The sequence below is a fragment of the Thrips palmi genome, unplaced genomic scaffold (assembly GCF_012932325.1).
Source record: "Thrips palmi isolate BJ-2018 unplaced genomic scaffold, TpBJ-2018v1 HiC_scaffold_5, whole genome shotgun sequence".
Taxonomy (NCBI): Eukaryota; Metazoa; Arthropoda; class Insecta; order Thysanoptera; family Thripidae; genus Thrips; species Thrips palmi.
In genome coordinates this window covers 15,357,198-15,383,494 of record NW_023144632.1, presented here as the reverse complement: position 1 = coordinate 15,383,494, position 26,297 = coordinate 15,357,198, and the positions used below count along the sequence as shown (strand labels likewise).

Sequence of the window (26,297 nt, the reverse complement as noted above, 5' to 3'; positions counted from 1 at the left end):
CGCTCTGTCTCTCACGCGCGGTCCCTGAGTGCGAGAGAGGCAGGGCGACAAGCCTGCAATGCCCGCCTCGCCTCCGCGGCTGGACGGACTGCATTTCAATTTGTCAATGCCTCCCGCAGCGCGCCGATAGGCCGATTCCCGATAGTGCAGCGAATGAACGCGTTGCCACCGCACTGCTGTGCAGTGCAGTGGCGGCGCTCCAGGCTGCGCTCAATAACCGTTCGGCGACAGGCTGCGCGGCGCTGCGCGGTCCGCTGGGAACCGCGAGTGAAAGAAAGAGAGAGAAAGAGCCTGCGCAGTGGCCTGGCGGCGTTCAGGGCCGCACTGCCGAGCTTGACGCCACTGGCCCGCATGGACACCAGGCTCAGCCTGTCTCTCTCGCACCCACTCGGGCCGCGCCGTGAGTGCGAGGGAGAGGCCTTGGGCTTGGCATCGGCCTGTGGCGGCCGGCCTGCCTGCCTGCCAATAATACTGAGCGCTGCCTCCGTGGGAACGACCCGGCAATCTGTTAAATGTTGTCGGTCAAGCGTTGTGCAGCACGACGTCGTGGAGGCACTGCGGGACGCCGCGCCGTTCGGCCCCAAGTACAGTGGCGTGCGCACTGCGTGTGGCACTGAGTCGGCAAGGCGTTCGTCGTTCGTCGGCGTCCTCGAGGAGGCGGTAGAAGGCGTGTCGACAGCCTCATTGTTGGCGTAATCCAGTTGGCGAGGCACTGGGAATACAAATTCCCCCGGCCCCGGCGCGCCGTGTGCGGTGTGGCGGAGTGGCGGTGCCGCGTGCCGCGTGCTGTTCCGCATGCCGCGCCTCTTTCATTCCCCTTTCTCGGCGCGGCTCGCCACGGCGCGGCCACCGCCGGCACCGCCGGCACGGGGGTCAAGGTGGCATGGCACGGCACGGCGGCGTGCCTCAGCTGCAGATCAATCCGCGGCCGCGTCGCCACGCCCTGGTCACGCCCAAGCAGGCCGCCGCCGCCGCCGGTTCCGCGCGTCGCTCTGTCCCTCCCGCACCACAGTGGGCCTGCAGACCGGTGCACGCGGCCAAAACTCTAGACGCGTTTTGACCTCCAGAGTCGCTAAATGGGACTCGAACCGAACGTCCGTTCGGAGGCTGCAGCCTACCGCGACGACGAGGAACCCGGCCGGCTCGGCGAGCTTGGCCGGGACCAGGATGCGGCCAGGCGTCTTCTGTTGGTGCACTGTGTGCGCGACTGCGCGCCGACTGGTTTTGCGATGCTTGTCGACGGCGTGCCCGCCTGCCTGGCCCGACTCGCATGTTGGACCGTTGCTGCTTGACTTGTTGACCCCCGTGACGGAGGGGAGAGGCCCCGTCCCGCTGCAAGCCGGAAAAGGCTGTCCCGCCCGACCGCGTCGTCGTCGTCGTCGTGGGAGCAGCAAGCAGTTTTGCAGTGCCGGCCCCGCCGCCGCAGTCTTGTCTCGCCGCATCATCTCCGAGCACTCCGAGGCGCGCCACGCCTGTTTGCATCCTTATTTATTAATTTATTAACACGCGTACCCGCGCGGGCGGCGCACCGCTATGTGTTACGCGCGTGACGCAACACGCATCGCCGCGCCTCGCGCCTGGGGGCCCGGAGGCGTTCCCACGCGAAGATGCTAAAATAGACTAAAAGTGAAACTTGCCTCACGACGGTCTTCTTGTTGGCGCCGCTGCTGGCGCTGCTGCCGCGCCCATCGACCCGTGCCACGCGCGTCGTCGGCTACGCTACGCCTGTCGCACAGTGGGCCAGAGGACCGGTGGAGGCGGGCAAAATCAATCACGGACACGTTTTGAGCTTCAGACCCCACCGATAGATTGCTCTTCGAACGAGCGATCCATTGGTCGGGTCATATTTTCGGTTCAAGTGCCATTTAGCGGCAGTGGTGCTCAAGACGCGTCTTCTAGAGTTTCGGCCGCCTCCACCGGTCTTCTGGCCCACTGTGCGACAGTGCACACTGCCTGACGGTGTACCGGGGCTGCAGCAGGGGTTGCCGCGGCCGGTAGGGCCAGAGGCCGCCAGACGCCGCCAGAGGCGCGCCCGGCCCGTTTGTATGCGCCTGCTGCTGCTGCAGCTCGCGTCGCTCCGCCTCTCTCGCTCGTAAGCGCCCCGCATGGGTGCGAGAGAGAGAGCGAGCGACGAGGCACCGGTCGGAATCGCTGTGCCGGACTGGCCGTCCGAGGCGGTGGCCGACCGCGGCCTGTTGTTGGGCCTGGACGGCCTGCTGGCGGGATGGCACGGCACATGCAAGCTTGTGCTGTTAACTATGCAGATAGCACTGCCTGCCTGCCTGCCACACTGCTAGCCGCATCGCGCGGTACCGTGCCTGGCCGTGCCCACCTGCTGGGCTGCGAGCTCGGCCAGCCGGCAGACTTTGTTTATTTTCGGCGCGCGAATGTCAACAGAAGTTGCCCACGTCGCAGTGAATGAATGTAAAAGGATTTCAAAAAGTAATGGAAATGCTGAGTGGAATTGGTGATGGCCGCTCTCGACGCCTCCGTGTGGCGCACCGCTCTCTCTCTCTCTCTTCTCTCTCTCTCTCTCTCTCTCTCTCTCTCTCTCTCTCTCTCTCTCTCTCTCTCTCTCTCTCGCACTCGGGGGCCGTCCCGTGTGGGCGCGAGAGAGACAGACAGCCTGCAGGTAGGGCTCGGCGGGGCCGGAGAGTGGTGGCCGTGGGTGGCTCGGGCTGGGCGGCTGGGCGGCTTGGGTGTGGCCGCTCCGCGCGGCGCGCTGCAGTCGTGATGACCTCACGCGGCGACCGCTCACTTCGGCCGCCTCGCCGCCAAAGCCCCAGCCCCCCTTTGGCCCTCGCCTAATTGGCAAATCCGTGAGAGACCAGGAAACGCTTGCTGGGTCCCCTCTTTTATAACTCTTCCAATAATTCGTCTGTCAGTAAAACCGCGCTTTCTCGCTTCCTTCTTCTTCCTCTTCCAGCTATTTTCTTTCTCCTTTCTCTCTTTCTCCTTCACCTTCTTCTTCTTCTTCTTCTTCTTCTTCTTCTTCTTCTCTCTTCTTTCTTCTTCTCTTCCTTCTTCTCTTCCTTCTTCTCCTTCCTCGCGGTTGGTTTCGGTCGCTGCGCCTCGCGGCGTGTGCGTGCAGTCCTCGTGGTGCGCATCCGTGTTAGTTCCGCCCGGCCGCGCCCCACCGCGCAGCTACGCGCAGCCAGCCAGCGAGCTGGGGGTTCCAATACCGAGACGGCTTCTTGTAGTCTTATCATCGTAATGGAGCGGTGGCAAAAAAAAAAGTCAACAAAAAATCGTCTAACGGACTTTGGTTTTTCTCTTGGTTCACGAGATGTGTGGATAGGAAGGTACCCGCAGTCGCCTCGCCAGATCAATATGGTGGAGTTGCGGGCGGGGCGGGCGGGGCGGGGCGGGGCGGGGCGGGTCGAGTTCCTCAGCTCGGCTCGGCTCGGCATTCCGGCGATAAATTTGTTTCCTTGCTTCGCCGATTCGAGCTGCTGCACTGCCTCGACGCCCCCGCCCCGCCCCGCCCCGCCCCGCCCCGCCCCGCCCGCGATCCGATTGGGAGGGCGCGGCGGCCCGGAGGGACGGGGCGGAGCAGAGCGGATCAGAAACAGACGAGACCGGAGGTTCGCATTTCATCCCGCCGCGGCAGCGCGGCTGCGGCAGTGAGCGGAATCCGAACCCCAATCTGAATCTGAATTAGAATCTGAATCTGGATCGAGGCGGACATGCACATGCATGCATGCAGTGCAGCGGCTCGCCTGCCTCCGAGCGCCTGCGGTTTGCAGGGTAGGCCAGCCCGCCACGCCGGCCCGCCTCACTGTGCTGCCTACCCGTCGCTCCGCAGGCGCTCCGGAGACGGTTTGCCAAGTTTGGGACCCGGGAAGAGAGAAGTAGGGTGGAGGGGACGAAGGTGGCCGTCTCCAACCCACTCATAAAACCGCCCATCGCCGCCTATGCAGCCGGGGCGTCGGCCAGGGCGTTGGCCAGGGAAAGGGCCGGCGGGTTTAAGGTTTGATTGGGGCACTCCAGGCACTCCAGGAAGCCGGACTCCAGGCTCCAGGCGTCCCGAGGGGCGGCGCGGTGTTTGGCCAAGGCCGGCGGGGCGCGGTGGCGGGGCGCGGCGGGCTGGTGGGGGCCTCAGACAAGACGCGGCGGGGCGGGGCGGGGCGGGGCGGGGCGGGGCGGCCGCACCGGCGAGGCAATGCGATGCGCGGTCCGTCAGTGCCTCTCGGCCCCCCTCGCGAGCAGGGCGATGCTGCGCCGTACCGCCAGCCGCCGACCCGCGAGTCCACAGTCGCCGTGACATCGCCCGGCCGCAGCGCGCCGCCGGTCCCGAAGGCCCTGAACCTCGCCGTCGTCGCGGGTGGCGCCAGTCCTGCAGTTTGGGCCCCGCCAGCCGCCCCCGGGCCGCCGCGCCGCCACCGCCGCCACCGCGTCTCGCCGGCCTGGCGACGTGACGATCGATAGAAGTGTTGGCCCGCGTGCCGCGTAGTGCCGCGGGGTGCCCTTCCCGCGTTACCCTGTTACCCGGACAATCGTCGGCCGGCCCCTCCTGGATGCCATGCGCCTGGTGCGAGTGACTACAGTGGCCTAGCCGCCCGGCCGCCGGACCCGGCCGGAGGACGCCATGCCCGTCGCGCTGCCGCCGTGCTGCGCGGCGCCATCGTCGTCGTCGTCGGCGTGGTCGCGCCGCGGAGGCACCACGTGACTGCTGTGAGTGACACGACGGACGCGGTGACATCGGGAACCTGTTGGCCGCGCTGTGCCCTCGCTCTGCCGGCGCACAGTGTAGTGGCGCCGGGGCGTTGGAGGGTTTCTCGCACCTGCCGCACAGCGGGCCAGAAGACCGGCAAAGGCGGCCAATACTCTAGACGCTTTTGGAGCTCCAGAGTCGCTAAATGGGGGTCGGACCGAACCTGCGACCCCACGATTTCCTCGTTCGGTTCGAGTCCTATTTATCGACTCTGGAGATCGAAACGAGTCTAGATTTTTGGCCGCCTGCGCCGGTCTTCTGGACCACTGTGCGGCGCCGCGCAGCAGAGGTGGGGGATTCTCGGACGTGCCGAGGTTTTTCGCGTGCATTCTCCCTCGCACCCGCCCGACACACGCCCCGCCCCGCGAGTGCGAGGGAGACTGTTCGAACTGTTCGAAATCGGCTTGCAGACGATGTAGGCCAGGCTGTCGTCGGGAGCTCGGCAAGGCCGCGCGCCGCGCGGGAACGGGGGCGAGCACCGGAGCACCGCGGCGTTGGAGCGCGATGGCTCTGAATGGGGATATAGGCGCTGGGCGTTCGGCCGGGATCGCCCCGGTCCTGGTCCTGGCCAGGCCGCTGAATCGGCGATGAGGCCACTACACTGGAGCGGAAGGCGGGCAGAAGCGGCGAAGCAGCGTAGCAGCGCCTGCCTGGAAATGATGCGTCTCTGCCGCGCGGTGCGGCGCGGTGCGGCGCGGTGCGGCCGACCACAGCACAGGCACAGGGCCGACAGCGGGGCGGCGGACGGGAGAAAGGAGAGGAAGGAATCGGAAAAATTGGCGATAAGGCTTGAGCCCCCGTGCGGCCAGGCCGGGCCGGGCCGGGCTGACGGATGGCCGGACCGTTCTATTCTTCAACGGTGCGCGCGTGTGTGTGTGTGTGTGTGGGGGGGGGGGTGTCTCTATGTGCGCGGTGACGGTGCGTGTCGTGTCGTGCGTCACGGCGACGAGGATGGCGGAGACGGGCGACGCGCGCGGGCCGTCATGACGGCAACAGACGGCAGCAGCAGCAGGCAGGCCTAGAGACAGAGGCGGACCAGGCGCCCTGAAAGGAAAAGTTTTTTAACGACGACGGGTTGTGCAGCAGTCTGATTCCGAGAGTCGTCTGCGTCGTCGCTCCGTCTCCCTCGCACCTAGACGGGACGCCGCGTGAGCGCGAGAGAGACAGAGCGACGAGTCAGTCTGCAGACAATCCGAAGCCCGGGACCGGGCCTGACGAATTTACGACGCGCGTCCAATACGGGAAAGAAGGAAGACGACAGGCAGTGTGGTGGTGTCTCCGTGGCGTCTCGGCGCGGTGGATGCACTGCTAAAAGAAACGTCGGTGCATGCAGAAATGGAGTCAGAAAAATCTCAAGGAAGCTCTATTGCTGGTCCGCGCTTCAAAGTGTAGGCTTGGTCCACTGTAGGGTTAGCAGTGCAGAGCGAGGTATGCAGGTTCGGCATCATGTGCTGAGCGATGTAGGTCAGGCAACTCCATCAGGACGTAATGTAACCATCCACACAGAACATCCATTTCCAGTAAGGACGGGCGAATTTGATATCGGAAGTGCACTTGAAGCGCGGCGCTCGCGTCGTCCTTGGCTCCGGCTTCCGTCTTGGAGCCGACCGCGTGGCGCCGCCGCGCTATAGAGAACGCACCTCGCCACAGCGCCGCGCCGCAGCGTGGTCCAAAAGCTGCGGCTTGCGGTCGCCCGCCGCCACCGTGCACCTGTTGTTGTTCATGTTGTTGCTGCTGCGGTGGATGGGGCGGCCAGGCTGCCGGGTTGGCGCGAACCTGCTGCAGCAGCGTACAGCAGGCACAGAAACGCGTCGAGGCGTCGTCGGGGAGGGAAAATGAGAAGAGGCGGCCGAAAAGCGGAGCCTTGCCGGGACAGGCCGCGACGGATTGGCTGCTATTGGAGCTGAGTCGCGAATGAGAACAATCGCTGCGTCTTTCTCCGTGCGGACCGGTCCGGGCAGACCGGACGTCTGCGTGAGAGAGATAAAGAGAGTGCGTCGCGCCGTTCTCACTCATCCGCAGTCGACGGCACTGACGTACTTGCATTGTGTGGGCGGCACACACACACTATTGTCTATCGACACACTTGCCGGCCATCCGTGCGGCCCGGCGCGGCGGCCGGCCGGCCGGCGGGGTTGTTAACGAGCGCCTACTGCTTGGTGTGACGGAGGATGCGCGGCGGGAAGTCGGTGGCCGAGGCGGTGGCGGTCTTGTGCGGCGCGCGCCGAGGGCTTTGTGGTCTCCTTGATGCGGCCCTTCTCGGCGGAGAGAGGCCGCTCCAGGGCCTTGAGGGTCGCGGAGGGTCTGCCGCCGCCGAATCGCATGAGTGACGTCGCTCTGTCTCTCTCGCACTGATGGGCCTTCTCGTGGGGGTGCGGGAGAGACAGAGCGACGAAAACGACTCTCGGAATGGGTGTGCTGGGCGTGCTCGCTGCGCTTCCTGGTCCTCGTTCTCGTTTTGGGGCGCTTCCGCGGCGAGTCCGCAGCGTGGCGGCAGTGTGGTGGCGGCAGTGTGGTGGCGGCGTGGTACAAGGTGTGGCGCGGCAAAGCGCTGTCCGCGCCTCGCCGCGCTGCCACGCCCCGGGGCAGCCGGGCGCAGCGGCCCGTCGCACAGCCCATCACACGGCACTGCACCCAAAAAACGAAGCACAAATGAAGCGGGCGTGGTGCAGTGGTTTAGCAGTGCAGGCACCTGCTGTGGGGCCGCGGGGCCGCCGCGGCGGCATGGCGCGCCACCGATGGGAGCGGTGGACGATTAAGTTTGATCGGCCGGCATTCCCCCGCGTTAATCTACCCGATGGAGGCAGTGCTGGCGGTGGGCGGGCAGCCGGTGCCATGGCCAGCCGGCCGCGCCGTCTCTCTCCCTCTGGGCCGTGAGGTGCGAGAGAGACAGAGCGGTGAGGCAGTGTCCGCGGAATCGCTCTGCAGCCCCCGCGGCCATCCAGGAATAGCGCGACGAGCGCGACCGCCGCCAGCCGCGCTTTTTTAGGCGGCCCGCGTGCCTCGCTGGCGCCGCGCCGCGCCGCGCCATGGCGGCGGTGTGGGCTGCTGCACCGGCATCGCAGAGCGACAGCCTCGCGGTGTCCGGGACGCGGCTGGGGCTCGGCGCACCATTCAGCGACTCTGGAGCTCAAAATGTGTCCAAACTTTTGGCCGCCGGCACCGGTCTTCTGGCCCACTGTGCGGAAGAGCGGTTTGTCGCTCTGTCTCCCTCCCACCCGTATGGAGAGCCCCGTGAGTGCGACAGAGACAGAGCGACGAAACGACTCCTCCGAATCGCACGGCTGGCCATCCACCCTCGCGCCAAAGTGCGCCCACCGGATTTCATTGAATTTTAAGCGACCGGGAGGAAACGCCGCGTCAGTCCGAAATGAAGAAAAGTGAAACCAACTCTTTGCTGCTGCTGCTCGAGGGTTTTCTTTCTTTCCTCCAGCGTGCGGCTCCTGTCGACTGATTTCGAGAGTCGTTTTCGTCGCTCTGTCTCTCTCGCACCTGTACGGCACGCCCCGTGAGCGAAGGAGACAGAGCGGCGGGAAGGACTCTCGGAATGAGTCTGCCGGCGAGACGACGCCGCCAAGCCGCGAAGCGCGCCGTCATCTCGGTAATGCAGTCGGCTCCTCGGCGGCCCTCGTGGCTCCAGCCAGCCTCGTGGCTCCAGCCTCATGGCTCCAGCCTCATGGCTCCACCGCACGATCGTCATGAGCCGTGAAAAATGGACGACGCCTGGCATTAGCCGGCTGGAGTGACACGCCACTGCAGAGACGCGGCCTGGCTGGAGAGAGGCGAGCAGGGTTCCGATTGGCGGCCTGGTTGGAGAGACACGCCGACGGGACAGAGACACCGGCTGGAGAGACTGGAGACACACGTCGGCGGCTGCCCGGCTTCCACAACCCTTTTCCGAGTCGACAATTATTCAGTGGCGTGATAATCTGGTCTGCTCGGGAATAAACCATGGCGGAGATGACACGTGAAGTGCGCCGCGTCGCTCTGGCGAGGCCGAGCAAGACAAAGGGCAGGCGGCATTTCCTCCTCCCGCCTAGCTGGTTGGCGGCACACTCGGACCACCCCGTCGGAGAACCCCTTGCGTCGCTCTGTCTCTCTCGCACCCCGCTCGGGAGGCCCGTGAGTGCGAGAGAGAGAGACCGAGGCGGCCCTCCAGCGTGCTGCCCCTCCTGCGGCACGCCGTGCGCTCCGTGACCTTGCCGCCGTATCGCCGTGCCATCGGCAGCCATCGGCCATCGCGCGGACCACCGTGGTGTCGGTGTGTGCTAAGGCCGCGGCGGAAGTGGCTGCCCGTCTGTCTGTCTGTCTGCCTGTCTGTCGGTCTGTCTGCCTGTCTGTCTGTCTGTCTGTCTGCGTGTTGACCCGCGCCTGACGCCCCAGTGCCCCTCATCAGTGGCCAGAGGGCGAATGTCAACAGCCGCTTTGGGCTTTTGTGGCCCCTCGCGCCCCGTGGCCCGTGGCCCCCGGTGGGGCGTGACCAGTTGTACACAAACGAGGTGCCCTTTGAGTGGCCTGGCCCGCGCCCCCGCAGCCCCACGAGACCCTCGATGTCCCCGCCAGGCCGGCCAGGCCGGCCAGGCCCCGCGCGGCGCGAGGGGGCGCCCCTCCCCCTCTTTTGGAACTAACTTCGGAGCTGCCAGTCTTAATCAAAGTTGGGCGGGCGGAGTAAGCGACCCGCGGCCGCACTTAGTGCGCGACCGCGACGGCCTCGTGGACGACGGTTGTGACAGCTGTCAGGCGGCCGCCCCGGGCCGCCCCCGGCCGCCCCCGCTGCAGACTGATTCCGCGAGGCGTTTTCTCGCTCTGTCTCTCTCCCACTCATGGGGCGGCCCCTGTAGTAAGTGCGAGAGGGACAATCAGTGTGCTGGCGGCAGGTCGGTCCCAACGGCCGGCCCACGCACACCCGGCAGCATAGTCCAATCTGCAGATTGCAGCCTTGAGCACGCTTCAAAGAGGCGTAACGCCTTAGTTTTACCAGTGTGGTTGAATTTTCAAGCGCTTCCAAACCAAGTGTGGTACCACCACGCGGAGTAGTTCTCCGCACTCGGACGCGTGGAGTTTTCAGCCTCCACGCTTCAAGTGTGGAGTTGCTCGCGGAGCCCCTATCGCGTGGCGCAATCGCGAAGAACGTCACACTTCTCAGTGCGGCGGCTGAAAATTCCGCTTCCCCGCATTTCAAGTGGTTTCACGGTCGGAAACGCCTTTTCGGGCTTGCGCGTCGCACGTCGCAATGCGTCGCAATGCGTCGCCATGTCGCGTTTCGGCTATTCGGCTTCAGGTGGCGGGAAGCGCGTTCGCAGCCGCGGTGGGCGGTGCGGTGCGGTGGGCGGCGCGGCGCGCACTGGTCCGGTTAGCCGAACACGCCTCACACGTCTCAGCGCGCGAAGCCCGAACAGCCTTTGTCGCTCCGCTGGTCAAATCCCACCTCGCACATTCGCTCGCCACTCACTCACTCACTCACACTCACTCACTCACTCACTCACTCACTCACTCACTCACTCACTCACTCACCACTCACTCACTCACTCACTCACTCACTCACTCACTCACTCACTCACTCACTCACTCACTCACTCACTCACTCACTCACTCACTCACTCACTCACCCACTCACTCACTCACTCACTCACTCACTCACTCACCCACTCACTCACTCACTCACTCACTCGGCGTGTTGCGGGTTGCCCATCTGAGCGAAGGGCTGCCAGGCTGCCCCTGGACTTGCCCGAGGGGCGATGATGGGTGGGGGCCACCATTGGGGGCCGCGCCAAGCCAGGTACGCCTGGAGGGCTAGATACTGTCTAGATCGGCCTAGGTCTGTCCGGATCGGCACCTGAGATACAACGGACGGCCACCCCCGGAGGGGCAGAGAGGAGAGAGAGAGAGGAGAGAGAGAGAGAGAAGAGTGAGAGAGAGAGAGAGAGAGAGAGGGGGGGGGACCTCTTGGCGCTGGGGAGCAAGTGAATTCATGGGCGCGCGTTTGTACAAGTGCAAGCCATGTTTCACCGCCTGGGACCAACCTGCCTGCGACCGGCCTGCCTGGCCAAGGCGGGCCGAGGCCTCAAGGCTCCACTGGGATGTGTCCTGGCGAGAACGGTTTGCGGGGGAGAGGCTTCCCCCCCCCCCCTCTCTCTCTCTCTCTTTCCTAACGCCGCCGCCACAGCTGCAGGTGTATTACTCAGATGGCGTGTTTTGTGTGGCAGAGGCACATGTATTCCCGACGGGGCTGCCGGGGTCGGGAGGGAAAGAGGGGGAAGGATTTGGGAGGGCCCATTGCGTAGGAGGAAGGCGCTTTGACGCACACACGCACACACACGGCGCTCGCAGTGGGGCACGTTGTGAAGCGACTGCGAGGGGGTAACGACTTCGGGAATCCGGCTGACAGCCAATTGGGAGGTAATCCGGGGTAATCCGGGAATATTTTGGTTGTAATCCGGAGGCAATTTGGGGATAATCCGGGGTAATCCGGGGTAATCCGTTATCCGGCTGACACGAAATTTACCAGTCGTTACCCCCTCGAGCGACTGCGAGGCATCCGTCGCTGGACCGCCGGGATCCTCTGCTGCATAGTTCGCATAGTCTGCTCCGGCGGCGTGCACCTGTCGGCCCGTCGGCCCGTCCGTGGCGAGCCGCGCTGACATTTGGCCGCAGTGGGTTAGGCCGCGCAGAGCCGCGGGGCAGAGCCGCACCGCCGCAGCGTCAGCCAGCCTGTCTGGTGCAGCGGCAAAGCCCAAGCCTCGGCCGCAGCCGAAGGGAAGGCAGGCGGATAGCGAAGCCCTCCGGTACACTGTTGTGCAACGAATGTGACGTCATCTACCTCAGAATGTGGATTTTGTCTCGTTCGTTTGAATTTGTGACGCCATATGAGTGGTCATCAGAGGGAATCTCACGGTAGATACGCTGTACGAATGTCACACAAATTCGTTGTGAAGTTTGGCACGTTTGAATGGGCTGATGATTAGTTCGTCGCAACAGCGTAGGACGGTGGTGGGTTTGCTTTCGGGGCGGAGATCGAAATGGGAGCTGATTAGGTCGAGTCAGTGCCGCCGTCGCTGGCTTGCCAGAGGGCTTGCCCGCGTCCCGCCGCGCCTCGCGTGGGCCCTGCACGCTGTCTCTCTCGCACCCCTACGGGCTTCCGGGGCGCCCCGCGAGCTGGAGAGAGACAGAGCGACGAAGCCTGCTGGCGGCGCGGCAGGCTGGTGGACTAGTTGGAGGCGGCCAGGACGGCAGGGCTGCTCGAGTTCCATGTTTCATCACCGCTGCGAACTAATCGAATGAATGCATTGGCCTGGCTGCCAGCCGGGCTGGCCGGCTGCGCTGCGGCTTGGCCGAGGCTTGGCAAGGGATTGGCCGAACGTCGCTGTCTCCCTTGCTCTCACGGCGCGTCCCGGCAGTCCCGCGTGGGTGCGAGGGAGACGGGGCGACGAAGCGCTGCTCGGCCGCGCGCATATTCATGTGTCATTGCCGGTCTGCGCGGTCAGGCACGCACACTGTAGGCGGGGCGCTTATCAAAAGCTCAATTCAGAGACCAGGCCCAGCGCAAAGAGAACGCTGCCCGTGTACACATGCACTGCTAACAACTCCCTTAGTAAGAAGAAAAGTAGAAATGTTTTAAAGTTTCCCAAAAGTTTGTCGTCTCAATCGAACCGAGGGCGCTAGTGGCAAGTTCTAAGACATAACTTAAACAAGCGTCGCGTCCCCTTTGCCGTCAGTGCCGTCAGAGAAACGCGTCCCTTTCCCGGATATGGCAGCGCGCCGAATCTATCAAAGTCCAAAGTAGTAGAAGTAAACCGAAGTAAACACAACGCGCCACGCTCTGCCCGGGCCGGCGCCCCCTTCCGCGGGCGCCTGCCTGGGTCTGACACGACGACGGCGGCCTGTGGACTGACTTCAAGAGTCGCCCTGTCTCTCTCGCACTCACCCCGCACAGGTGCGAGAGAGACAGAGGGAGAAAAGCTGCTCTCGGAATCAGTGTGCTGGTTGTGGTGCCGAGCGTCGCCACCGGCATCAGAGCGGTAACCATGGTAACATATTCCCCGGAAATGTGACAAAGGTGCGGTGCCCGCGGTGCCCGCGACATTGCTTCGCCTTGCTTCGCATCGCTTCCACTCGGGCGCCGCTTTTCATTACCGGCTGTCCATTCCACGCGCGAGGCGCCGCGACGCCAGCCGTCGCTCCGTCTCTCTCGCGCCCCGCGGACGCCCCACGAGTGCGAGAGAGACAGAGCGAAGGTTCTCTTCGGAATGGTGTGGTGCCTGGTGCTTCGTTCCTCGCCGTCTCTCTCTCCCGCGGGACGCCCCGTGAGTGCGAGAGAGACGGAGCGACGAAAACGACTCTCGGAGTCAGTAAACGTCCGGCCCACTCGCCGAACAATGCACCTCGCCTCGCCTCGCCCCGCGACGGCTGGCTGAAAGGCACGCCTCTACGGCATAAACATCGCTTGGAAAGTCACCGCTCTCAGAGAGAGAGAGAGAGAGAGAGAGAGAGAGAGAGAGAGAGAGAGAGAGAGAGAGAGAGAGAGAGAGAGAGAGACGCAATGAATGGATGGATCATCATCGCGCCGCAGCGCTCAAATATTGATTCGGGTGATTGGATATTCTCGTTACGTCGCGTTCGCTCTACAAGGCATGACTTGCCCCACCAAAGCTCTTTCTGTTCTTGATTTTTTTTAGTTTTTTTTTTTTTTTCAAATTTTACGAGGATAACAGTGTGTGAAATGTATCGGTTCAGGAATCGTGCTTGGTGTCTTGAAAATTGAGAACACTTCTTGTATCGTGCGCGTGGGCGCGCTGAGGCCATTGATTGGCCTCGTTTCGACTCCTTTATTTATTTTCCGCATTTTTCATTGTTCCTCTCTCATCCCCTCTGGCCGAGTGGCGCACAAAAACGAGCTGCGGCGACGCGGCCGGGTGAAAAAAAAAACGGGAAAAGGCGAATTGATAAAAGCGGAGCTGTGAGTGCGCGGAGTGGTTCTGGTGGTTTCCCCGCGCCGAGGCGAAGCGCGGTGTCGGTGTCGCCCCATGACTGGCAATATCGCTCCATATTCGCGCCGCACTGAGCCGTGCCGTGCCGCTCCCGCTTCTGTGATGGATTTCATTTATTCCGTGATGGCATTCGCGGGCACTCGGCCTGGCGGTGGCGCGGCGCGGCAGCGCACGGCAGCCAGCCGTGCAGACGGCTCCGCACCGCAGCGACCGCGGCGTGAGGGGCGAGGGGCGTGAGGGGGCCGGCCCCACGGGCCCAACGCAGTGCGGCCAAAATAAACAGAGTCCGCGCACCGCAATGCCGGAGTGGAGGGCCAGGCCAGGAGGATGATTCCGGGGGCCGTTTTCGCCGCTCTGTCTCTCTCGCACCGAACGCTCGTTGAGTGCGAGAGAGACAGAGCGACGACAACGACTCTCGGAATGAGCCTGCAGGCCGGCCAGCCTAGCAGAGTAGACCAGCACTGCCAAGCCAAGTGGAGAGGAACGCTCACAGTGTGTGCGCATGTGTGCGCGCCAGAACTACTGGCCGCATGGCCCGGTCTGGCGGCCAGGCTCTGGCCCACTGAGGCACTGCGAGGTGGCAGGCTGAAGTGCTTCCCGGTAGAGTGTCCGCTGGCTGGCCGTGCTGGCCGTGCTGGCACTGAGCCGAACTGGCTCACTCGGCCGCTGCCGAGAACGAGAACAAGGGCCCCGCCGCTGGGGCCGTTGGCCGGCGGTCGCTCTGTCTCTGTGAACAACGTCCATCGAAAACGGCACGGCCGGGCCGGGCACGGCCACCCCACTGTTTGTCGTTTGTCCGGCCGCCGTCACTGGCAGTGCGTCCTTCCGTCCGCCTCGCCGGCCGGCTGCTGGACTCATTCCATCTCTCTCGCTCCTACGGGGCGTGCCGTAGCCGTACTGGTGCGAGAGAAACAGAGCGACGAAAACGACCCGCGGAATCAGTCTGCTGGATGGACGGCGGCGGAGCGCTGTGCTGTAGTGCCATCGTTGCCCATCTGCCTTATCTGTCCCTCTCGCACTCGCGGGGCTTTCCGCTGCGGTGCGAGAGGGAGAGACAGAACGACGGAATGCTGTGCGGAATGGCCCCTGCGCCTAGTAGACTCCTCGCAGTGTCGCGGACTGATGCCTGTTTGTGTTGCAGGGCCTCGGAGGGCGGCGGCCTGGACAACTCCCCGAACGGCAACCAGCTGAACCAGCGCGGCGACATGGGCCGGCGAGCCAGGCCCGACCTCATCCAGACGGCCGAGCCGCCGCACCGCACCAGGTGCGTCTCGCTGCGTCTCGCTGCGTCTCGCTCGCCCTCTTGCAGTGTGCCGTGCCGTGGGGTGCGGCAGGGACGGAGCGACCAGCACTGCGCGCCATTGGCCTGCACACTGACCCCGAGAGTCGTCGCTCTGTCCCTCTCGCCGTCCTGGGGCATCCCTTGTAGAGAGACAGAGTGACGAAAACGACTCTCGGAATGAGTGCTGCTGACCGGCCGGGCCGCGTGGCGACGCGTGGCGCCGCGGTTCGGGAAGGGCAGCCAAGTGCGTCGCAGGCAGACATCGCGCTCCACTTTACGGGCCGGCCAGTCGGAGGGCTGCGAGGGGCTGCGAGGGTGGCAGGCTGGACAGTGTCGCGGTGGCGCCCCCTGGCCGGCCGCCACGGGAAACGAGAAGCAGCGGGGGCAGCCCTCCCTCTATTGTGCCGGTTACAGTGTACACCTGCCTCCGGGCGCGGCCGGCCGGCCTGGCGCCGGGAAGTGGAGTCGGTCGGGTGGGGACGGTGGGTTGGGGCAGCAACTAAGTAAACATCCGTTTTCGGAGGGACCCGGGAAAGGGGAGAGGGAGGGGGATGCTGCCCGGGGCTTTACTCGCAGACGCCCACCACGTCGCGCTCCCTCCATATCTCCCCCGTGCTCTTTTTGGAGCGGGTTCTTTGCACCCGTCTGATGCACCCGCGTCCGGCCCTCGGCCCTCCGGCCCCGCATGGCTTACTCCCCCCCCCCCCTTCCCTCTGCTCACGGCTTTGGCCGCCGAACACCGCTGCGCTGCGGGTTGCCCACCCGGGCATTGGCGGGCGCTTGCCCGCCGGGCCGGTGAGCGGTGAGCCCACCCGCCCGACGGGCCGTCCGCAGCAGACTGATTCCGAGAGTCGTTTCGTCGCTCCCTCTCTCTCTCGCAGTCACGGGGTGCTCCCTGTAGGTGTGAGAGAGACAGAGCGACGGAAACGACTCTCAGAATCAGTCTGCAGGGCCACACCCCTCGAGGAACGCCAGGAACGCTAGGATTGGGTGCTCTGGCGGGAGACGGGTTGCCGGGTAGACGAGGGCGCTAAGCCGACCTAAGCCCCTGCACGCTGCACGCCGTGCGCTGCGCGGCGGTGCGGCGGTACTCGGAGGGGCCAGCAACGCCGGCAACCCGGAGCAGAGGACGCGCGGCCGATGTTGGCAGACGGTCCCTTTCCGGATCCATCCAGTGAATGTAACAGCCGGGCGCTGGGCCGGGGGAAGGCGGACGCTGGGGTGGGCGCGGACGGCCAGGCAGGGGCGCTAATGGTCTGCGGAAGCGCCCGCAGGCCGCCATACTTGATGCAGGTCAGGGCGGAGGGAGGGGGGGAGGGGCTGCTCTTAGGGTATTAGCCCGATAAGCCCGGAGCGCCGTGAGGCTGCCCTCTTTCGCCTGGCTGGACCCGTGGGTGCGCCGCGCGCCCCTGTGCCGCGTGGGCCTGGAGGCCTGGAGGCCCACACACCGTGCGATGGCACAATGTGGTCCAGCAGGGCCTCCATGGCCCTGACGACGGCCGAGCCCTTCCGGACAACGCCTTCGCACGCGGCCCGGCCTCCTGCGGCCTGCGCGTCACCGTCATTAAGGCCAGCACGTCTTTAGCACGCCTTTAGCATGCCTTTTGCACGCCTTAAGCATGCCTTTTGCACGCCTTCTGCACGTCCAGGATGCCTCCAGCGACACCTCCAGGACGCTTCCAGCTGGGACGCCTAAAGGTCGCTTCTTGGACGCTCCTTGGAAGCCACCATGATGCTTGAAAGACGCATCCTGAGTGCTTCCAGGACACGATCCCGGATGCGCAATGCTTCACTGGCCAGGGTTGACTTCACGTCGTCACAGCCGTCACAGCCGTCACGCGGCCTGGGCGGTCGTCACGGTCGTCGCTTCTTGGACGCTCCTTGGAAGCCACCATGATGCTTGAAAGACGCATCCTGAGTGTCTCGAGGACGATCCCGGATGCGCAATGCTTCACTGGCCAGGGTGGACGTCACGTCGTCACAGCCGTCACAGCCGCCACAGTGACCATCGTCGCCACAGCCGTCACAGCCGTCACAGTGACCATCGTCGCCACAGTCGCCACAGCCGGCACGGTCGCCACGACCGGCAGCCCCTGTGAATGAGGGCGCCGGCGCGGCCTCCGCGGCCCGGCCTCTGGGCTGCTGGGGCTTCGGCTTCGGCTTCGGCCTCTGGGCCTCTGCACTCCAACAGAGTAATCGCATCGACCCGCACGCTCCGCTGCCATGCCGCCACGACGTCGCCCTCCTTCGCGTCCTGCCGGCACGGCCGGCACGGCATGGCTTCTCGCATTGGCCTGGCCCCGCGCCGCACAGCGCCGCCGGGTCGCCGGGCTGCGGTTCGCGCCGGCGTCGCTCTGTCTCCCTCGCTCCGCTACGGGACGCGCGACGAGTGCGAGGAAGACAGAGCGACGGAGCAGCGTTTCAGCCTGCAGGCTCCGGGGCTCCCGTTCGTGGAAGCGGAAGAGACGGTGTTGACCGCACAGAGGCAGACCAGACAGCAGCCATTGGTCTCGACCTCGACCCGGACCCGACTCGAAAGACCTCTCGCTCCCACTCATGCTGCCTGCCTGATCCCCAAGCTGTCTCTTTCCAGCCCGGTCTGATAGACTTTTCGGGAACAACCCAATGGGCTTTTTGTTGTGTTTTGAGTTTGATTTGAGTCCCATTCGAGGAATAAGAAACGTGTCCCACTGCAAACCCCGTCCCCGCCCCCACCCCCGACGCTAAAAACAGAACGCAGCCCTGTGTTCCGTCCCACAGTGGGCGTGGGCACGAGCCAGAAGACCGCTGGAGGCGACCAAAATTCTAGACGCGTTTCGAGCTCCAGAGTCGCTAAATGGGATTCGAACCGAACGCTTGATCCCACCTGCTCTTCGAACGAGGAATCCATTGGTGGGGTCGTACGTTCGGTTCGAGTCTTGTTTAGCGACACTGCAGCTGAAAACGCGCCTAGAATTTTGGCCGCCTCCACCAGTCTTCTGGCGCACTGGGCGTCCCGAACCTCGGCAGCGCTCGAGACCAACAAACAACTTCTGCCAAAGCGATGCAAAGACATTGCTGCGACGGAGAGGGAGGGACGACCGGCCGCCCCTGTCGGCTCCTCCCTGCCCCTCCCGGCCATCCTCGCTGACGGGCGCCTTACGGCGCTGACGGCGCTGACGGCCTTGACGGCGGCCTGATAGAGCAGGGCCGAGGGCGCCGAGGGCCGCGCCCTGAGCTTGGCGCCCTATCGCGCCATCCTTGGCGCGGTGCGCGCTGCAGACCGGCAAGGTCGTCTTTGTGGTCAAATTGCAGCGCGCCCTGCCCAGCCCGCCCCAGCGCGCCCCGCGACACAGTGGGCAAGAAGGCCGGCGGAGGCGGCGAAAACCCAAGATGCGTTTTGAGTTTTGGTGGGACTGGAACCGAACGTCTGACCCCCACCGATGGATTCCTCGTTCGGAGAGCAATCCATCGGTGGGGCCACACGTCCGGTTCGAGTCCCATTCAGCGACTCTGGAGCTCAAAAGGCGTCTAGAGTGTTGTCCTCCACCGGCGTTCTGGCCCACTGTGCGCGGGGTGGCCGATCACCCTCGCCCTCTGGCCGCCTCGGTGGCGCCAGTCGGAGTCGCAGTCTTGCGTGCACCACGCGCGTCAGGCGGGGCTGGTGGGGCCAGGGGGCCCTGGTGGGGCCGGCGAGGGGTCGCAGCCTGGCCTGGTCTGTGCAGTCTTGCCGGGCACAGGAGGGCGCGCCCGGACTGCCTCGACTGTGCATGGGCTGCATGGACCCCCTCCCCTCCCCCTCCACTGTGAGGACTCGTCGTCACTTTGTGACGAAATCGTGGATGACATTTGCCACTCGCAAAAGATGACAACTTCATTGCAAATTGGAGCAATAGTCATCAAAGCTCCTGTGTGCTCATTGCATGGGCGCGTGACAACGGATGTCGTCAACAAGTTTGATGACATTCTTGCAAAGAAAGTTAGCCCGCTCGAAATTGTCATCCAGCGAACAGGGAAATTTTCACAGTGTTGGCCCGTCGACCCCGCGGCCCGCCCCAGTTCCCCTGCGACCAGACCCCTATTTTGCCGACACGCCAAAGAGGAGTTACGGGAAACCGTTCGGCCGTTGGGGAGTGCGCCACGCGGCGCCACGTCATGGGACCGCCCTTGTCCGTGTGGCCCGGCGCCGGTAGGGCGCTACCCTCGGCGCTACCCCGCGCTCGCGACCAAACTCAAAAGCGGCTGGAGCGCGGGGTAGCGCTGCGTCCTTTCCCTTCGGCTGAACGGGATTCTAGTTATTCTCGAGGGCGGGCAGAACGAGAGGACTGGGGCGGAGCGCACAGTGGATTTACCACAAGACCGGCGCCGGTGGACAAAACTCTAGACGCGTGTTGAGCTCCAGAGTCGCCAAACAGGACTAGAACCGAACGTGTGACCCCACCAACGGATTCCTCGTTCGGAGAGCAATTCATTGGTGTGACCCCACACTTTCGGTTTGGGTCCTACTTAGTGACTCCTGGAGCTCAAATAGCGCCCGGATTATTGGCCGCCCCCACCAGTCCTCTGGCAAATTCACTGTGTGCCGGGCTGGCAGTGTGGGGGCGAGGCAGAATCCGCTCTGTGGATAATGCCAAACCCGGCACCGCTGCCTTTTGGCCGCTTTTCGGGCGGGCCCCGCCCCTGGCCCCGCCCCTGGCCCCGCCTTGCACGTCGAGTAGTTTTGGCTCATGATTTCCCGAGTGGTTGGGTGCGGGCCCGCAGCGGGCCTTCCTCCAATATTCATCCCGGCCTGCGCAGCGCGCAGCGCCCGGCCCGCCGCAGCACGGAGCAGCGCCGCGGCGAGGCCAGACTCTCCATTTGTCCGCCGGTCCAAAGTCCAGCCCGCACCGCCGCGCCGGCCGCGCCCCACCACCCTCGAACAAGAGGGCAGTTAAAATCAGAACCAAATGGCGTCAAATGATGTCATTTCGACGTCGATTTGGGCCAAACTTTTGATTTGAGATCATGGTGTATTGTTCTGGCTTTTGTGTTGTGGGCAGTGCTTTGTCAAACTTTACAGAGAATTCCACACTGAAAGGGTGGAGACTGCAAACTCTGCACTTTCAAGTGCGGAGACCTGAAATTCCACACCTCCGCCCTTTAAGTGTGGCGTTCTCCACGCTCGGTTTCACAGTGTGTCGCCAGCTTGTGCTCGTACCTGACCGAAAGTGCCTGTTGCAGCCTCCTGAACGTGAACAGCGCGGCGCTGGACGGCTCGGACATCCCGCACATCGCCGGCCAGCTCAACAACGACCTGTACGCCGTGGCGGTCAAGAGGCGCCCGGCCGCGGCGCAGAGCCAAGGCCCCGGCCAGGGCCCCGGCCCAGGCAGCCTCACGCCCTCGCCGGACTCTCCCGTCGCACACTCGCTCAAGGAGAACCTGCCGCCCGGCTGGGAGCGCCATGAAGGTGAGGCCGAGGCCGTGAGGCCCTCCCCTGTCGATACCCCGCGCGGCAAGCTGCCGAGAGTCTCTCGCGCGCGGAGTAGCGCGGACCGCTTGTTTTGCGGGGAACTCCTCCCACCACCTGGTGCGGCGTCATTCTCCACACTTGGACGAGTGGAGTTTGCAGTCTGGGCAGTGGAGAAGCTCACAGAGCCCCTATCTCTTGTCATACAGGGCATGATCCCCGCAAACTCTGCACTTTAAAGTGCGAAGACTGCAAATTCCACCCTTCCGACCACATTTGAAGTGCGGAGTTCTCCACTCTTGACTTTACGGTGTTGCTCTAACGCTCCTTCTGGTTGCAGACAACGACGGCCCCTACTACTGGCACATCAAAAGCGGCACCATCCAGCGGGAGCCCCCCAGCGCGGACACCCCCACCCCCGGCGGCAAGCCCATGGACGCCGAGCTGCTCAAGGACACGGACACGGTAACCACAGTGCACACCTAGTCGTTTTCGTCGCCCTGTCCACTCGTAGGCGCGCCGTATGGGTGCGGAAGAGACGGAGCGAGGAAAACGACTCTCGGAACCAGTCTGCTGCGACGGTCAAAGCCATAGCATGTGTGGTCTAGACTTTCAAGTCAAGCCAAGTCATGCCGCCTGCGAATCGGAGGTTAGGCAGCCCGCCGCACTGCCGTGCGCTAGGCCGCGTTTGGGTTGCCTGCCCGCCGGGCGGGCCCTTGCCATTGCTTTGCCATTGCTGTCGGTGTCGGCGCGCTGCGCGCTGCAACGCTGCAACTCGCCTTCCTTGTTCCGCAGTCGCTGTCCGCGGTGGTGTCGTGCGTGACGCGCAGCAACACGAGCTCCGCCCTGGAGGAGCTGTCGGGGCAGCGGCTGGAGCGGCGCGAGGAGCTGGCGCTGAAGCGGCGCAGCTACCCGGCCGGCCCCTCGCCCGGCGCCAACCCCGCGGCCGGCGCGGCGCGGCCCGGCATGGCCCTGGGCAACTCGCTGGACGCGGCCGACGCCAAGGAGCGGCCCATCCGCTTCGCCGTGCGCTCGCTCGGCTGGGTGGAGATCGCCGAGGCCGACCTGACGCCCGAGCGCAGCAGCAAGGCCGTCAACAAGTGCATCGTGGACCTGTCCCTCGGCCGCAACGACCTGCTCGACGTCGTGGGCCGCTGGGGAGACGTGAGTGCACCTCCACCAGAAGACCGGCGGAGGGGGCCAAAATTCTGGACGCGCTCTGAGCTACAGAGTCGTTGGATGGGACTCGAACCGAGCGGGTGGCCTCACTAGTGGACTCCTCGTAAGGAGAGAGCAATTCATTAGTGGGGTCACACGATCGGTTCTAGTCCCATTCGACGACTCTGGATCTCAAAACGCGTCCATAATTTCGGCCACCTCCGCCGGTCTTCTGACCCACTGTGCGGTGCACTAACCTTTTGTTCACTCCTTGTCCTTCTTTGGTTTGCAGGGCAAGGATCTGTTCATGGACCTGGACGAGGGCGCTTTGAAGCTGATAGACCCTGAAAATTTAACGCTCCTCAATACTCAACCTATCCACACAATCAGGGTGTGGGGTGTAGGCCGCGACCACGGCAGGTATGTGGGTACGACGCAGAGTCACTCGTCTTCTTCCTGAGTGACGATTTATGCATGCTATTTGGAATATTGTTGGAGTTTCTGCTGAAAACAGTATAAAATAAAATAACAGCAGGCAATTTAATTCAAACCTATAGTTTTCCTCCCATTGTGTACTGTAAGTGTCTATGGACTCATGCAGTTTAATCTGTAGTTATCATTGCTGAAGAGGGACTCAAAGTTTAGTACTATCAAAACAAGCGAAACACAGCAAAAGGCTGCAGGAAGGTTTTTCTGTTTCTTCAAAAACTGAATTTCTTAAGATTTCAATAAAGTGACATTTTATGTGTAAAAAAGAGACATGTTGCCTCCTGAAAAGGTCCAGTGTACTGCACCTCAATCATTTAGTTGTGTTGAAATCTAATTTCAATTTTTCTTGTTTCTCTCTTGCAATCCATACTCTTTCATGATGATGGTTCGACCGCAGGGAGAGGTAACAAATGGCCATTTCTAACAATAGCTTCATTTTTGTTTGCCACTGCACATGCAATTTCTGGCCACAAAGTGCATTTGCCTAGTTGAAATTGTTTATGTCACATTAATGCTATTGCATAATACTTAAGAATGGAGTTGCGTGCTTTGTATGTGTGTTATAGAGAAAGTAGTGGAAAGACATTTAGATTGCATCCTGTATGCATCGCATGAAATTCTGTTGTGTGAAGCCTTTGAAATTTTGTCATAAATTTGTTTAAGTAAACAAATTCATGACAAGAGTGTTCTTAAAATTCAGTGGTTGTAAAAGAGAACAAAAGTTTTTTTTGTGTGGCTGAACATAATATAAATTTTGAAAAAATTGCATCTGAATTTTGATAGGCACATAAAGATTTCCTCACCTTTTCAGCGCTTCTTAGTTATTGAGGTCACTCCATGTTGTAAAGGATGGCTTTCCTTTTGCTTGCTTTGATTTGTAACTTTTCTTTGCATGAACAGTTTGCTTTAGTTTGGGTTTTAATTCTTTCTTTTGTTTTCTCAGGGATTTTGCCTATGTTGCCCGTGATCGCACAACCCGGAAGCACATGTGCCATGTTTTCCGCTGTGATATCCCAGCTCGAACCATTGCAAATACACTAAGAGATATATGCAAAAAGATTATGATTGAGCGTAGTCTTCAACAGAATCTGGCAAAGCCTATTGACATTAGTAAGTTATGAATATGACATTCAAAGCATTAATTATTGAATAAATAAATTTTTCACTCTACATCAAAAATTTATTTTTTTTGTAGGTGGCCATGGGATGTTAGGACGAGCAGGTCTTGCCGCTCGTCCTACAAACTTGCCAACAGAGCATCGACGCTTCCACCACCGAAGTGGCATGGCCCTTGTCAGTAAGTGTCCCCTGCATATCTTAACAATAACTTAATTAAGGATCAATTCTTATCTTCATAAACATTCATGTTGTCTCTGTTTTCCAGCACAATCTTTCCCAACTCCTATGGAAGAACCAAGGAAAGTTATTCGCGCTCTGTACCTTGGATCAATCCAAGTGGATCGTGCTACAGGAATGGATGTGTTGAATGATGCCATTGACCTTCTATCTGCTGCTGCTCCACAAGACCAATGGCGTCCTGTACATGTTGCTGTGGCACCATCAATGATCTCAGTTCTTAATCCTAATGTGAGTTCCCATTTGCACTTGCTTTTCCATTTTGCTTCAAGTTCTATTTTATTGAATTGAATTTAAATTGTAACTCATAACTCGTGTATCTGGTTTACAGGATGATTCTTTAATAACAGAATGCCGAGTTCGATATTTATCATTTTTGGGCATTGGTCGTAATGTTAAACAGTGTGCTTTTGTTATGCACACCGCCCAAGATCTGTTCATAGCTCATGCTTTCCACTGTGAGCCCTCTTCAGGTGCTCTGTGCAAAACTGTTGAGGCAGCATGCAAGGTAAGCGCGTGTCATAAGTCAAGCAAATAGTATTGCTGATTAGGTTAGCAGAAGAATAGACTTCTAACATTTCTGTACTTTGACTTCTATTTTTTAGCTGCGTTATCAGAAATGTCTAGACGCTCACCCTCAGGGCTTCAGACAGCCAAGCACCAGTGCGCAGTCCCCTGGCCGAGGCTTGGGTGCCACACTGAAGTCGTTGGTCGGCACCCTCACTGGACGCAAAGCAAAGGGGTCAGAATCCTGAGATGAGGCTCTTTCTCTGCAGGTAAAATTTGACTCAAAAAATATGTCCAAATGGGGTTAAGTACCACACATCATGAAAGCTAATTTTTCTTTCTCATGTGGTTTTGCTTCTCTATTGAAGGAATCATTTCCTGCAGAGAAGGACAAAGAGCCTCCTGAGCCTCCCCGTGTTCGTCATCTGCAATCACCAAAGACACCCCAGTTCTTCACAAGCGGTTGGATAGCCATGGCCATCAACTCTCCTGGATCGACTGGCTCGACTGGTTCAGCTGGCACTCCCAGTGGCAGTCCCCCCAGCACACCTCTGAGTCCCAGCTCACAACCAGTAGTTTTGTGGGAGAAACTGCCCACTGGTGTTGCAGCAACTCCATAACTGACTTCAAGCTAACTCAGCAGGCCAGTCTTTTGTGTATCTGAGTGTGCTTCAGTGAAGTGTGATAGTTTACCAGTGAAAGTGACATGACATATAGGAAAATGAATGAGATGGGTACTAAGTGAATGCAGAATACAGTGGTGTTGGATGTGATTTACATAATGGATTCTGAGGTCTTACTAGAGTTAATTGTTAATAGTGTTTATGGAGAGTCTAACATTACAAGTCTGGATTGAACTTTTATCTGGATTTGAGTATGGCCAGCATCTTAATGAGCGAGTGAGGAAGTTAATGAATAATTGAGTGAGTTAGTGAGAAAGTTTTTGGATAAGTTAGTGAGTGAGTGAGGAAGTGTATGTGTGTGTGTGTGTGTGTGAGAGAGAGTGTGTGTGAGTGTGTGAGTGTGTGTGTGAGTGAGGGAGGGAAAAAAGGGGGGGAGGGAGGGAGAGAGTGAGGGAGGGAGGGAGTGAGGGAGGGAGGGAGGGAGGGAGGGAGGGAGGGAGGGAGGGAGGGAGGGAGCAAGTGAACGAGTAAGTGAGTGAGTGAATGAGTGAGTGAGTGAGCATGTGAATATGTGAGTATGCGAGTAAGTTAATAAGTAAGTGAGTGAGTAGATATTTTTTTTAAATCTCAGTTTTACTATTTTAAGTTAATTTAGTCGTGATAATGGCACCCAAATTCAATTACAGAAATGTAATTTGGATTTGTGGAAGCATTACACTTGCATTGAAAATGAGCAAATCTGAGGCAACTCAGCTGTAGTGAAAGAATATCGAAGCGGTACCCAACTTCATTCTTCAAACTGCTAGGATATACCAATCCTGCAGCAAGAAAATGTTCCGTTGCCCGCCTAGAGTTCTTTAGATATAGGTGTATACATATATATGTATATAGTAGTATGTAATATGTATTATAGTCATCAACTTTTGGTTGATTGTGAAGCAATGATGGAAGTTTCAAGACCTTGCTTCACAGTATTACTAGTAAATATTGCAAAATCTAGCTCATACCATCCATTTGATGGCCAACTATGAGCCTAAAAGAAGCATGGTTCATCCACATGTACTTTTTTTGGCGATGTGAGTTTAACATTCGAATGCATGATATGATGTAATGCAGTTTCTTCATATGCAATGAACCTAAAAATGCATTGAAACAATAATTTGACTTGATATGAATGTCATGTCTCATCAATCAGTGTGCATTTTCAGGTCTAGACCAGTTCCATTTATGCCTTCTGCCAGCTTAGGTGTGCACTAGTATACTATGCCTTGTAAAAGTTCAACTTTGTTCCCCTTTTGAACATTGAACAGTTTTAGTGTTGCTTGCTGGTCGGCTTATCCCTTTTAACGATTGAGTGCTGGTGTAGAGACCATAAGCATTTCCTCTGAAACAGCAATGAATTTTAGCTTGTAAATATGTCTGTACATGATGTGACATGTACTATGTTGTGACTGCTGCGTAATTATATTATAGTGCTATCTCTCTTGTAGCACAAGCAATTGTAGAAATTCTCCTATAGAAAAGTACAGGAATTCTTAAGATTATGGTTTTTCATTTTCAGAAAAGAATGATCATTTAATTTATGTACATCATTCTTTAAAACATTTTTCCCTTTCATGTGTGCATGTAGATCTGAACTGCTTTGTGAGATGTGTGATTGCTGCTGATGTATCTAGTGATATCTTGCTGCAGATTCCCAAAGCACTAATCTTCTACTGTTGACGTTTGCGAGTATTTCTTTAGGAGACAAACATT

At 60.3% G+C, this 26,297-nt stretch overlaps 1 protein-coding gene across 5 annotated transcripts in view; it reads left to right on the top strand.

Annotated features, from left to right (window-relative positions):
* The window catches only part of LOC117651339 (protein Fe65 homolog), a 58,719-nt gene extending 33,939 nt beyond the window's left edge, over positions 1–24,780 (top strand). For all 5 annotated transcript variants that reach the window (XM_034395277.1, XM_034395279.1, XM_034395275.1 and 2 more), the window contains 12 exons: positions 14,843–14,965; positions 20,183–20,409; positions 20,750–20,874; positions 21,205–21,573; positions 21,860–21,987; positions 22,454–22,459; positions 23,000–23,166; positions 23,252–23,353; positions 23,441–23,643; positions 23,744–23,920; positions 24,018–24,188; positions 24,288–24,780. In XM_034395277.1, coding sequence (XP_034251168.1) covers positions 14,843–14,965; positions 20,183–20,409; positions 20,750–20,874; positions 21,205–21,573; positions 21,860–21,987; positions 22,454–22,459; positions 23,000–23,166; positions 23,252–23,353; positions 23,441–23,643; positions 23,744–23,920; positions 24,018–24,167 — 1,777 coding nt within the window. In that variant the 3' untranslated portion in view covers positions 24,168–24,188; positions 24,288–24,780. The remainder of the gene's footprint in view (positions 1–14,842; positions 14,966–20,182; positions 20,410–20,749; positions 20,875–21,204; positions 21,574–21,859; positions 21,988–22,453; positions 22,460–22,999; positions 23,167–23,251; positions 23,354–23,440; positions 23,644–23,743; positions 23,921–24,017; positions 24,189–24,287) is intronic.
* The last annotated feature ends 1,517 nt before the right edge of the window (positions 24,781–26,297 follow it).